Here is a 14,672-nt window from a genome sequence, read left to right as displayed (position 1 = left end):
TTGGGCATTTAATGTTTCACTAGTGTTAGACCTTTTAAAAAAAGTTTTATTTATTTAATCTCTACATCCCACATGGGGAATGAACTCACAATCCCAAGATCAAGAGTTGCATCCCCTGAATGAGCCAGTCAGGTGCCCCATAGGTCTTTTATCATAAGTTGTTATGTTTTCTATGATTATTTTTTATATTTTAATACTGAGAGAAGAGCACTATCATGTAGTAAAAAGAAGAATGTAAATCTTGAGCTTTAATCCTATTCCTTTTCTGTAGCTCTGAGTGTGAGTTTCTTTGCAGAAAAATTATGGTGTTTGTATAGATGCTCTCTAATGTTCATTGAAGTTTGAATATTTTATACTTCATGAATGAAGTCTTTTATTTGTAAAATCAATCCTTTTGTGTTTATCTACATAACAAAAAAATTAAGAAACTACATTTTATTTAAATTGCACTAAAACTTCTATGCTGAATTTTTAGAAAGGAAAATGGTTGATTAAAAACTGAAAACACTGAGGAATACTACCTTTCCACAGGCTGCCTTCATGTGCTATTAATCTAAGAGTTTATATCTTCTCATTGGAAATGAGAAGATGGATGAAGTAGAAAAACTAGGTTAGACTGATTGCTCAGCTAGGTCAGACTGGTTGCTCAGTAAACAATGGATGAATTAATACAGTTTTTACATTTTACATTTAAAAATATGTTTTTCACAAAGGAAAACATGGTTAGAAGACGCATTTATTATCTCCCATTTCTGACAAAACAGACATCAGGCAGACTCAGAGTTAACTATTTTTCTCACTTAGTGCTGATAATCCTTTCTATTTTTTTAAGATTTATTTTAAGTCTTTTAAAAAAGATGTAATTATTTATTTGAGAGACAGAGAGTGAGTGAATGGCAGAGGGAGAGATAATTCTCAAGTAGACTCCCTGCTGATCACAGAACTTGATGTAGGGCTCAATCCCAGGATCCTGAGATTATGACCTGAGCCAAAATCAAAAGTTGGACACTTAACTGACCAAGTTACCCTGGTGCTCCTATTTTATTTATTTGAGAGAGAGAGAAAGAGCAAGAGTGAGAGAGAGCGAGCATGAGCAGGAGGGGCAGAGGGAGAAGGAGAGAGAATCTCAAAGAGACTCCATGCTGAGCATAGAGCCTGAGGCAGGACTTGATCTGAAACCCTTAGATCATGACCTGAGCTGAAACCAAGGGTTGAACACCCAACCAACTTGCCACCCAGGTGCCCTTGATAATCCTTTTTTTTTTTTTTTTAAGATTTTTTATTTATTTATCCGAGAGAGATTGAGAGAGAGAGAGAGGCAGAGACACAGGCAGAGGGAGAAGCAGACTCCATGCAGGGAGCCCGACATGAGACTCAATCCCAGGTCTCCAGGATCGTGCTGCTGGCTGAAGGCGGCACTAAACCTCTGAGCCACTTGGGCTGCCCGATAATCCTTTCTTTAGTTTAGAGTATTGGTATTTTTTTTTTTTTTTTTTTTTTTTTTTTTTTAGAGTATTGGTATTTTGATGGACAGGGTAAACACAGTTGATTATTTTCCTTCTTTTTTTATTTTTATTTATTTTATTTTATTTTATTTTTTTAATTTTTATTTATTTATGATAGTCACACACAGAGAGAGAGAGAGAGGCGCAGAGACATAGGCAGAGGGAGAAGCAGGCTCCATGCACCGGGAGCCTGATGTGGGATTCGATCCCAGGTCTCCAGGATCGCGCCCTGGGCCAAAGGCAGGCGCTAAACCGCTGCACCACCCAGGGATCCCATCCTTCTTTATTTTTAATGAAAAAAAAAATTTCATCTGGAAAGAAAGAACTGCTTCACATTTAATTAAGATTATTAATATAAATTTAATATTATAAATAATTCATCAGCTTTTTATTTTGGACCCATGGGGTCCAAATACAGGAGTTGCAATTTTTAAGGTAAATTTGATCCCGACTGGATTAGCTCCATTAAGACTGATCTTAGAGTTGAGTAGAAATAAGCAAAAGAAGGAAAAAGAATGATGATAATAATTGTGATAATGGTTAATAACCTTTCTCCTTCAGGAAAACCATGTATTAATATTATATGAATCTTACTTGGAAAAAAATGTAAAGAAAAGGCAATGGGCAAATATAACCATACCTCGGTAGTTGATGATTTCTGTCCCAAGCACCGGAGTCATCTCCAGAACTGTGATGAAGGCTTTGTCCATAGATGTTAGAGGAAACGGAGACATGCGGTGTCTTCTAGCCACCTTGGTGATATCAACAGCACTGTGACCTAAACAGGAAGATAATTAACTAAGACTATGATGCTGAAACAGTGACAAAAAAGTGGGAATGTCTTATAAATATCATAAATTCTCATTTTCATATGTCTGTAAATGAACATTGCAAGGTGAGAAATTTTCTCTTGCTTCCAAAATTTAGCCTGCTTTGGTGGAACATTAAATCAAGTCAGCAATGTTACATCATGTGTCAAAACTTGGTGAAATTTTTTTATTTTTATTAAAGATTTATTTATTTATTCATGATAGACAGAGAGAGAGAGAGGCAGAGACACAGGCAGAGGGAGAAGCAGGCTCCATGCCGGGAGCCTGAGGCGGGACTCGATCCAGCGGGACTCCAGGATCCCCTCGCAGGCGCCCCTCTGAGCCACCCAGGGATCCCCAAAACTTAGTGAAATTTAATGATGTTATTGGATAATCCTTTTAAGTGCCTACTGTGCATTGTGGCACTGTTTTAATTAATCTTCACAACAACCTTATGGGGAGGCATTATTATTATCTTTATTTACAGAGGAGGTTTATATATCTTGGCCTAAATCACAGAGCTATTAATAGCAGAGACTCAAACTGGGGTAGTATGGCTTCAGAGTCTATGTCCTTAACCACAAACTAAACATTGAACACTTAGTGCGCTAGTCAGTAAAATGAAATACCCAAACTTGAATTTATTTAGGATTTCAAAGGAAATTTTCTTTTTTTAGAAAAGTCACAGGAAAAGATTATTTAGCTACTCACTCCTTACTCACTCCCCTTCAGGGCATTAATGTTACCCATACACTAAATTTATTTTATCTCCAATTCCCTACTTTCAACTCTAGATTTACATGTCATCCAAACAGCTGGTGGATAAGAATATGCATCTCCAAACTTATAAATTATCCAACATGTTCAAAATCAAACTCTTAATTCTCCTATCCTTCTGTCTTACCCTTATGATGTTTTGTTCTCTTGTAATTTCCATCTCAGAAAACAGCATTGCCATCATGAAAGATTTAATTACTAATGGCAATGTCTGTGATGTACAAGGCCTTCAAAGGGACACAGAAAGAACAAATGGAGTCCTTTCTACTAAGTAGAGTAACTAAGGATCTTTGTCATATAGCAGTAACCCTTTTCTTATGGCATGACCATGTGAAATGAGCTATTTATACCAATGAAATTATCTTTCCCAATTCAAATGCATCTTTTTCAATCTGACAATTCCTTTTTTTTTTCAATATGACAATTCTTAATATACAATGTTTAATCTTGGCCTGAAAATCCATTCTTTAAATTAGAAGTAAATGAAAAGATGCTTTCAAATGATAGAACAAAATATAATAGAAACAAGATATTCGGACAGGCTCTTCTTGATTAAATTAAAATTCTCAAGAAGTAACTTTACACCTCAAAACAACCAAACTGCCTAAAGTGTAAATCATTATTCATTCCTTGGATATAAAGAAAATCTCAAGGAAGGGGCTTGTTCTGCCCTATTAAGAACACTGCCGTTATTTATCATTGTATTTGAGACTTGAATTCCTTCTATTTCTACTTTCTGGATATTTGAGAGGAAAAAACCACCTAAAATAATGAATAGTTTTCCTAGGAAACCTAAGAGTGAAAATGTTGGTTTGTTCAGGTTAAATGGTGAGGACCTTTGGTGATTCAAAGGATGTGTGGTTCATATACATAAGCACTGACTTTTTCATATGTCTCTCAAATTAAGAGAAATCAAGTTCAAAGCCTAAGGAAACATTAGCAATGGTGGAGTTCGTAGGCTTAGGATGACGTATCTGACAGTTTATGTAACTGAAAATACTTTTTCATATTGTTTTCTACTTAATACTCTTGTTTTCTACTTATTTATCTAAGATAATGAGCCCCACAGCATTTCTGACAAAACCTAGAAAACATGGTTGAAAGGATTGTGTTATTTTTTACGGCAGTATAAGAAATATTAAAGGAAAATACTCTTGAGATTTTGTGCATCAAGATTATAAAACAGCATTGTTATGAAATGTTTGCTCTATAATTTATATGCACAATCACCCATGGGATAAAATAAAATTCCTTAGATTAACATATAAAATGCTTCCTTTTCAGCCTCATCACTCACTACTCCATTAGAAAACTGACAATTTGTAGATATTAGAATATACCATACTATTTCATATTTTTCTGTCTTAGAAAAATGACACTTAGATGTTCACTTTGCCCAGAATGAAATTTCTCTTATCTTCTTAAGAAATTATTATTCTTCCTTCACAACTTTCTCCTGTAAGGAAGTAATCAAATAATGATGGAATATGCTCAAAAGGGACTGGACAAACCTGGGACAATTTAAGCATCATAGTAAATTAGGATAGTAATAGATAATATAATCCATTTAATAAAAGTAAGAATCTATTAATATATAAATTCTTCCTTACAGCAGAATGCCAACTGATGAATGAAGAAATGTTTGAATTAGAAAGTCATCACTTGGCAACTATCATAGTAAGGACTGGTTCAGGCAAAAATCATTAATGGATAAATAAAACTAAAAGGTAAAAATCTGAAGACAATGTATTTGTGTATTTCACTATATAGCCTCATAAAATTTGTATTGACTACAAAGCAAAATAGTAATTTTAGAATGGAGAAACCTGGCAAATAGCATCTTAACCAAGTGACCAAAGTTAGTATCACCAGTAATAGGACAAAATGACATCACAAACCTCTTGATATTATACATGGAGAAGGATACAACATCATATATGAGGTGTCTCTAACAAAAATGCATAACCTGAAACAAACCATCAGGAAATATCAGAAAAGTCTAAATTTGAGGAACATTCTATAAAGTAACTGACCAATGCTAAGGTCATGAAAAACACCCCTCACCCCCTACACACACATTAAGGAATTGCTCCAGATAAAGGAGCCTAAAGGCACATAGTTGCTAAAAGTAATGCATGACTCTGGATTGGATCCCAGATCAGAAGAAGAAAGTTTTTTCCTTTTACTATCAAGAATATTATTAGAAAAAGTGGCAAAATGTAATTTGAATAAGTATATAATAGTATTATGGCAAGGTTCATTTCCTGGTTTTGGTAATTGTATCATGGTTATGTAAGGGACTATTTTTTCTTTCTTTTCTCCTTTTTTAAAATAAAGGAAATATATATTTGAAGTATTTATAGGTAAAGAAGCATCATGCCTACAATTTACTCACAAGCAATTCCAGAAAATAACTCTATTAATATATAGAAATGACCAAGCAATTGTGGCAAGATGCTAACATTTGGGAGAATTTGGGTGAAAGGTATATAAGAATTCTTTGTTGCAACCTTTCTGAAGTTTGAAATTATTTCAAAATAAAAAAAACAAAAAAACCCTTCTTTTGGTAGTTTGTCCTTTATGAAGCAATATATAACCATTCCCTTTTTCCCTCCTGCACTGAGGCACTATGAACTATATTCTACCTTAGGATTCTCATTACATACTGTATTAACAACATATCTTACAGTAATTATACACACACACACACACACACACACACACACACACACATGCATACTTTCTTAGCTAGATTTTCAGCTCTTTGAGAAAGGAAAAAGTATCTTAATGTCAAAGACCAAGAATGCTATGCACACAGTGGTCACAAAGAAAATTTTTGTTGGATAAGGTCTTAAATGCTTGATTTTAATCACTCTAGAATATATAACTTGATAAAGAAGATGAACTGAGAGATAAACACTACATATAATTTCAAACATTATTCTGGTCAATGATTTCAATTTTCCTTTTACTTGAATTGTCCATTTTAAAAAATAATTGCAAACATTCATTAATAATAAGTTGAAACTATGTTTTTCCTCTTTACTTTTTTGTTTAAAAGTGTTAAAAGAGTCAGTGCACTAGGGAAATGAAAAAAGAAAAATAAAAAATACTTTAGCTGTGGTCAAGTAGTCAGGGAAATGGAAAATTAGCTTTAGGTTCAGTGTACATACTGCCTAAATAATTAACACTGTAAGTAACAATGTAAGTAAATCCTTATAGGTTATCTTTAGGTCAGGAGGTTTATCTATAGAAAAATTATAAGGCCAAAAGGAGGAAAAAGTCATTTATTTTCCAAGGTCAGGTGTGGACTGTTTTTATAGCTGTCTTCCTTCAGCTTTTATTTTCAATTTGTCATGTACAAGTAAGCTAAATATATAATATTAAAAGTAAAGAGGTAAAATTAGCTGAGAGTACAGGATAAAAAGGGATGAAGTGAAAAATCTGATATTTGAAGATATAATGATAAAATAGATTAGCTAAAACAACACCAAAAAAGATAAAATTATTAAAAAAAAACTGTAAGTGGGAGTCAAGTGCTAACATACCCAACAAAGGCAAGCAAAGTCTTTTGAGTTGAGGTGGCTGCAGATATAAACAGTAATTTTTCATGACTGTTTTTATGAGGCTGGACTTCACTACAGGTGTTCCTAAGGACTGAGGACTCTTGAGGAGGGTCTCAAATCATAATCCTTAGGTTCTTGCTCTTATTACCATCACTAACACTATATAAAGACTTAAAAAATTGTGGGTACTGGTTATAGCTACTATAGCAAAAGACCAGCTTTCAGACACAATTTTCCCCTTTCAGATACAATCTTTCTTTCCCTTTTCCTTTTCACAAACTTTCTTTCATCAGATCTTTCTCCTCTTTGCTTACACTATTGGTGGTTACCCTTTGCTTTGCCATCATTCTGGTTCAGGAATACAAACAGATATATTATTTGATCTGAAATCCTTTGGTTCATTCTTCTCCTGCTGTTTGATTTGTGGTTTTGTGCCCTTTTTGGGTCTCTGAACTTCAGCTTGCTTTTGTTAGGCTGCTAGGACCTTATTTTTAAACTTAAATAGCCAAAAGGCTGAGAATTCTCTTATTCCCCAAAGAAGTTGTCAGGATATAATTTCAGAGGCATTAATATAAATGTATGTATGTATAGATATGTGCATGTGTATAATATATATGTACCCACATATATGTAAACTTATATATTTGTTAGCTTCTATTTGGAATGTTTTCGTGTCACTATTAGAATTGTTTTCCTTAGTAGGCCTTTGTTCTAAACATTCTTTAGACAATGGTAGAGAAAAGGTAATTTTTCTGTAGAAATCATAAGCTATTATATCTCTAAAAGTGGAATCTAAGAATCTTCTAAAGCCCTTTCTAAGTATTATAATTAACTAGTCTCTATAATGCCCTGGGGAAACAACCAAGAGAAGTTCAAAGTCATTTTTGTAGTTAGAGGAGTTTTACCAGCTCCTAAGAGCTGCCATTTCCCTTAGTTAATCTTCTTTAATGGTGCTGTTTTTCATATTATTAGGTATAAGCACATAAGGCTTCAACTCCAGAATGTCTATTCTAGTTATTAATTTCAGTGACAGACTAATAAAAGAGTAAATTTTGACTAGTATCTTTTTTAAGATGTACACACTGTTAAATATGATCACTAAGCATGTGGGAGAGGTCAATTTATGTAGTTGAGAAAGAAAATCTTAGAACAGGTGATGATACAGGCAAATATGAAGAATGAGTCAGTGTCCTTGGTGAAAACAGAAATCTAGTTTTTAAGGTATTTTGCAAAGAAGCAGAAACTATAGTTTATCTATATTTATTGGGTACTTGATATGATTCTTGTCTTTCTATAGGCCTAAAAAGTGGGGTTAATTCACAACTAATTCTGCTCATGCAAGGGCTGTAATTTTTAATTAAAAGTATAAATCACAGTATGACTATAACTGTAGAATTAAAATTAATTATAAAAATATAATCTAATACTGGAATAAAAAATTATGTGTTAGTAGTAGTTATTTTTAAGTATAGGATGAAACTGATTTTTCTTCCTATTCTGTATTATTTAGATTCTTGACAATAATCCTGCATCACTTAAAAATATTTAGTAAATGTTTTAAAATTTGAAGTAATTATTTTCTTAGCCAACTCTAGGCAATTCTTCCAAATTCATGATCCAAATTCTGGGGTTCTAAGGAAATTTCTCAACAGCATCTGCTTTAATTGTTTTTAACCATCAAAAAAGCTTCTTACATGTACACCTGAAACTAATATAATACTATATGTTAAATATACTGGAATTAAAATAAAAACTTAAAAAAAGAAAAAGTTTTGTACTGCCTTAGGGATATAGTTCAGTGACCTAGAGTAATGTGTTAGGCTTTTCATGATCTGTTCTTCCTCTTCGACTTATCCCTCTTTGCTCTTACATATATCCTTATTCCAGCTATAACAAGCTTAATAATTTCTAGTACATAGCATGATTTTTTCTCAGACATCTGTCTTAACTGCTCTTCTACTTCCAGTACAACTAGCAAACACCTGCTTATTTTTAAGACTATGAAGATAAAGTATGGGTCATATCAACATAAGATCTTGTAATTCATATGTTGCCCAAGTTAGAATTTGGGGTCATTCTTGACTTCCTTACCTTCCACATCTAGTTACCAATCCTGTCAATTGTGATTCCTTAATATTTCATAAAATCCTGTATTGTTTATCTATTTCTGTTTAATTCAAGCTTTCATCAGATTCCTGCTTCTGATCTCACCCAGAATCAATCCATTCTTCACATAGTAGTAAATGCTCTTTCAAAATTTCAAATTTGATCTTGTCATTCCACATTCAAATTCCTTTATTGACCTTTACAGTAAAGTCCAAACCCATTACCATGGCAATTAAGAGGTTCATTTGCTATATGGCCAAGTGGAGGTCATAATTTGGTAACTTCTCCAGCCTCTAATTTCCCTCTCTTCCTCTTCCTCAAACTGCACTCCCTCCTCCATCTGTGTGTTACAATGCTTGGTGCATAATAAAGCTCTTCATAAAAGTTAGATTATTTGCATTAGGGGTGCGTGGGTGGCTCAGTGAGTTAAGCAACCTACTCTTGATTTTGGCTCAGGTCATGATCTCAGGGTTGTGGGATTGAGCCCTACATCATCAGGCTCCATTCTGGGAATGGAACCTGCTTAAGATTTCCCTTCTCTCTCTTCCTCTCCATTCCCCACATCTAAAACATGTTAGATATTTGAATTAATATTATTTTAAATAGAGCTTTCGTTTGAGATAGATTTAACTTCATGTGGAAAGAACAGTTTGAATAAAGCAGCTGCTTTTGCTCTCCCACATTCCTCTCCAATTTTTTCTATCCTGCTCTGTGCTCCAAAAGGCTAACATTTATGGATAGAACCAATGGACTTCTTATACCTATGGCTTCTATTGAGTTCAACCAATGGAAGCTACTGGCAGGAGAATGGAGAGCAGAAGAATACAGACAAGGTATTTATTCCTTTGGCCTCGTCTGCTGGTTGGCAGTGGTTACGTTCCTTTAATACAAACGTTTAGTTCTGTGAGACAGGCCTCCCTAACAGACTTATTTTAGACAATTATTCCCTTCCCTGGCTCCTTAAGGCTTAAGGGTAGCAACCATTTCCTGCTGTTGCTAATCCCAAAACTTCTTCAACTTATCTTGCTTTCCCTGAATCCTGGCTACTCTGTTATAACTAGTTCCTTTATTAAATTCTCTATTATCTTGTTTGAGTGTATCATTTGACTCCTGCCTGGATTAAGGCAAGGTAAGGTGAGACTGTACACAGTATGATTAGGAAATAATGTAGAGATTGATATTGGTAGAGCACTGGGCTTGTAATGGGGAACAGAGGGAGTTGAGGCTAAAGAAGTAACTAAGACCAGATAATAAAAGCTTTGAATTGCTAGATTTGGAAATTGAACTTTATCATTTAAGCCAATTGGAAACCATTTACATAATTTTATCATGTAAGCTAACATTTTGAAGTTTTTAAGCATAAGAGTGACACCTATAAAGATTTCTTGTAGACAAGTTCTAACATAGAAAGGTTGAAAAAATTAATTCGACATCACATGTCTAAATAGATAATAGGTCAAAATGAAAAGACCAGATGTCCAGATTTTCTTTGGTGTGCTTTCTCCTATATCACATTAGAGGGGCTTTCTTCCCTTCAACTTCATTCACTAAATATACACTGAATATACTCTCTCTATGCAAGGCACTTTATTAAACACTAGGGAGTAATGGTGAGGTAAATAAGATGAAATTCCCATTTCTCAGTCTCATGGAACACAGAAATCAGACAGTGTTCTAAGGAAAAAGTAAAACAAATGGTAAATGCTTATGTTTTAATATTAAAACAAAAACTATGGGGTAGCCCGGGTGGCGCAGCGGTTTAGCGCCGCCTGCAGCCCAGGGCGTGATCCTGGAGACCCTGGATGGAGTCCCGCGGCGGGCTCTCTGCATGGGGCCTGCTTCTCCCTCTGCCTGTGTCTCTGCCTCTCTCTCTCTGTCTCTATGAATAAATAAATAAAATCTTAAAAAAAACAACAACTATGTATGATAATGCAGAAAAGAGAATAACTAGTTTTGATGGCACAAATGGTAAAGTTCCATGAAGGAGGTGACAATTGAGCTTTAAACGATAGGAAAAAGGAAAGAATATTTGAAATAGAATGAACAAAATAATAGAGATTTGAAAGTACTTTTAGAGAATGAGGAATCATCTAATGAGGCTGGAGGTGGAGAGTATGAAATATAAGGCATAAGGGTGGTCATTTCAGTTAAGGATAGGATTTAGTGGCTTCATACTGTAGAAAATGGAAAACTACTCAAGATTTTTTTAAAAAGATTTTATTTATTTATTCATCAGAGCCACAGAGAAAGGCAGAGACATATGCAGAGGGAGAAGCAGGCTCCCTATGGGGAGCCTGATGCAGTACTCCATTCCAGGACCCTGGGATCACCACCTGAGCCAAAGGCAGATGCTCAACCACTGAGCCACTCAGGTGCTCCACTAGTCAAGATTTTTCATACAAAAGTGACACATACTTAATGCAATACTTGCTTGCAAGGAAGAGAGACTGCAGACAGGCAAAACAGTATGCTACTACAATCTTAAAGGTTAGAAACAAAGAATGCCTGAGCTAACATAACAGGTACTGGAAAAAGAATTTTTAGAAGAGCCATAACAAATGGTTCTATGATTGGCTGTACTTTGGGAGGGAGAGATAAATATGATGAGACGTCAAGTTTGGTTATGAGAGTAAGTGGGAATGACATTAACTAAGATAGCAATAAAGGGACCATTTGGAGGGAAGAGTATTAAGTTTAGTTCTGATGAGGGAAATGTGAGATGCAAGCAGAATATCAAGGGGTGATTCTAGTTATGTAACAAGAGGAGCTTGGAGTTTGGGAGAGAAGGGTTTTTTTTCTTGTGTGACTGAAACTCTATACCTATGGAACAGCAATGCTCCATTTCCTTCTCCTTCCAGTCCCTGGCAATCACAATTCTGTTTTCTGTTTCTATGAGTTTGATTATTTTAGATACCTCAGTTGAGTTATGCAGTGTTTGCCTTTTGTCCCAGGCTTATTTCATTTAGTATAATGTCTCAAGATTCATTCATGTTCTAGCATATGATGGGACTTCCTTCTTTTTTAAAGGCTGAGTAATATTTCATTGTATGTATACACTCATTCATCTGATGATGGGACATTTAGGCTGCAGAAGCTATTGTGAAAATTGCTGCAATAGACATGGATATGCAAATATCTCTTTGAGATCTTGTTCTCAATTCTTTTGGATATATACTCAGAAGTTGGATTGCTGGATTATATGGTAGTTTTACTGTTATTTTTTTTAGGCACTTCCACAGAGTTTTCCATTGTAGTTGCACCATTTTACAATCTCATCACAGTACAGTAGGGTTCCAATTTGTCCACAACCTAGTCACACTTGTTATTTTTATTTTTTGGTAGTGGCAGTTTTGATTTGCATTTCCCTTATGATGAGTGATGTTGACCATCCTTTCAAATTCTCAGTGGCATTTGTATATCTTTGGAAAAGTGTATACTCAAATGGGCAAAAGACATGAACAGAAATCTCACAGAGGAAGACATAGACATGGCCAACAAGCACATGAGAAACTGCTCTGCATCACTTGCCATCAGGGAAATACAAATCAAAACCACAATGAGATACCACCTCACACCAGTGAGAATGGGGAAAATTAACAAGGCAGGAAACCACAAATGTTGGAGAGGATGTGGAGAAAAGGGAACCAGAAATGGATCCTCAACTCTAAGGTCAACTCATCTCTGACAAAGCAGGAAAGAAAGCCAATGGAAAAAGGACAGTCTCTTCAACAAATGGTGTTGGGAAAGTCACAATGTAGAAGAATGAAACTGGACCATTTCCTTACACCATACTCAAAGGTAAACTCAAAATGTGTGAAAGACCTAAATGTGAGACAGGAATATACCAAAATCCTAGAGGAGAATACAGGCAGTAACCTCTTTGACCTTGGCCACAGCAACTTCTTGCTAGACACATCTCCAGAGGTAAGGGAAACAAAAGCAAAAATGGTCTATTGGGACTTCATCAGGATAAAAAGCTTTTGCACAGTAAAGGAACAGTTGACAAAACCTAAAGACAACCTATAGAATCAGAGAAGATAATTGCAAATGTCTTATCAGATAAAAGTTTAGTATCCAAAATTCTATAAAGAACTTATCAAACTCAATACCCCAAAACCAAATAATCCAGTTAAGAAATGAGCAGAAGACATGAACAGACATTTCTCCAAAGAAGACCTACAAATAGGCAACAGACACATGAAAAAATGCTCCATATTGCCTGGCATCAGGGAACTACAAATCAAAACCACAATGAGGGACACCTGGGTGGCTCAGCAGTTAAGCGTCTGCCTTTGGCTCAGGGTGTGATCCTGGAGTCCTGAGATCAAGTCCCACATTGGGCTCCCTGCATTTTGTGAAATGCCTTTTCTGTATCTATAAGATGATCATGTAGTTTTTGCTCTTTTTTCTATTAATGTGATGCATCCTCCTTCTCTCTCTGCCTATGTCTCTGCCTCTCTCTCCATGTGTCTCTCATGAATAAACAAAATCTTAAAAACACACAAACAAACAAAAAAACAAAACCACAATGAGATACCACCTCACACCAGTCAGAATGGCTAAAATTAACAAGTCAGGGAACAACAAATGGTGGTGAGAATGGGGAGAAAGGGGAATCTTCTTGCACTGTTGGTGGGAATGCAAGCTGGTACAGCCACTCTGGAAAACAGTATGGAGTTTCCTCAAGAGGTTAAAAATAGAGCTACTGTATGACCCAGCAATTGCACTACTAGGTATTTACCCCAAAGATACAAATGATCTGAAGGGGCATCTTCACCCCAATGTTTATAGTAGCAATGTCCACAATAGTCAAACTGTGGAAATAGCTGAGATGTCCACTGATTGATGAATAGATAAAGAAGATGTGGTATATATACAAAACAGAATATTACTCAGCCATCAAAAAGAATGAAATCTTGCCATTTTCAACAACATGGATGGAGCTACAGAGTATAGTGCTAAGTGAAATAAATCAGTCAGGAAAAGACAAATACCATATGTTTTCATTCATGGGTGGAGTTTAAGAAACAAAACAGATGAACATAGGGGAAAGGAGGGAAAAAGAAGATGAAAACAGAGAGGGAGGCAAACCATAAGAGACTCTTAAAACCATAGGAAACAAACTGAGGGATGCTGGAGGGGAGGTAGGTAGGGGGATGGAGTAATTGGTGATGGGCATTAAGGAGAGCATGTGATGTGATGAGCACTGGGTGTTATATGCAACTGATGGATTACTGAGCTCTGCATCTAAAACTAATGATGTACTATATATTGGCTAAGTGTTCTAGCTAGAACTTCCAGTACCATATTGAATAGAAGTGGTGAAAGTCGGTATTCCTGCTGTTTGTGATTATAAAGGAAAATCTTTCAGTTTTTTACTGTTGTGTATAATTTACTTATGCGCTTTTCATATATAACTTATATTATGTTGAGGTAATTTCCTTCTATTCCTATTTGGTGAGTGTTTTTATGAAGGGTGTTAAATTTTGTGAAATGCCTTTTCTGTATCTATGAGATGATCATGTAGTTTTTGCTTTTTTTTTGTTACTGTGGTGCATTCTGCTTATTGACTTTTGTATGTTGAAACATCCCTGCATCCCAGGGATAAATCTCACTTGTTCACAGTATATAATATCTTTAATGCGCTGTTGAATTTGGTTTTCTAGTATTTTGCTGAGGATTTTTGTATCTACAATTTTCTTTAAAAGATTTTATTTATTTATTCCTGAGAGTCATATACAGAGAGGCAGAGACATAGGCAGAGGGAAAAGCAGGTTCCCTGCTGGGCCAGACAGATGCTCAATCACTGAGCCACCCAGATGTCCCTGCATCTATATTCTTAAGAGATATTGGTCTGTAGTTTTCTCACAATATCTTTGTCTGGCTCAGGGTAATGATGGCCTCAGAAA

The 14,672-nt window shown here is 35.3% G+C and overlaps 1 protein-coding gene and 1 long non-coding RNA gene across 17 annotated transcripts in view; one reads left to right on the top strand and one right to left on the bottom strand.

The window, feature by feature from the left end:
• Positions 1-14,672, bottom strand: part of GPHN (gephyrin) — a 625,629-nt gene that overhangs the window by 111,897 nt on the left and 499,060 nt on the right. For all 16 annotated transcript variants that reach the window (XM_072838965.1, XM_072838966.1, XM_072838969.1 and 13 more), the window contains one exon: positions 2,146-2,283. In XM_072838965.1, the coding sequence (XP_072695066.1) occupies positions 2,146-2,283 (138 nt within the window). The remainder of the gene's footprint in view (positions 1-2,145; positions 2,284-14,672) is intronic.
• LOC140640129 (uncharacterized) overlaps positions 1-14,672 on the top strand; it is a 142,984-nt gene that overhangs the window by 119,814 nt on the left and 8,498 nt on the right. The gene's annotated exons all lie outside the window — the stretch shown is intronic.

Source organism: Canis lupus, chromosome 9, assembly GCF_048164855.1.
Source record: "Canis lupus baileyi chromosome 9, mCanLup2.hap1, whole genome shotgun sequence".
Lineage (NCBI taxonomy): Eukaryota > Metazoa > Chordata > Mammalia > Carnivora > Canidae > Canis > Canis lupus.
Note: the sequence above shows the minus strand (reverse complement) of the source record. Positions and strands in the feature narration are given on the sequence as shown.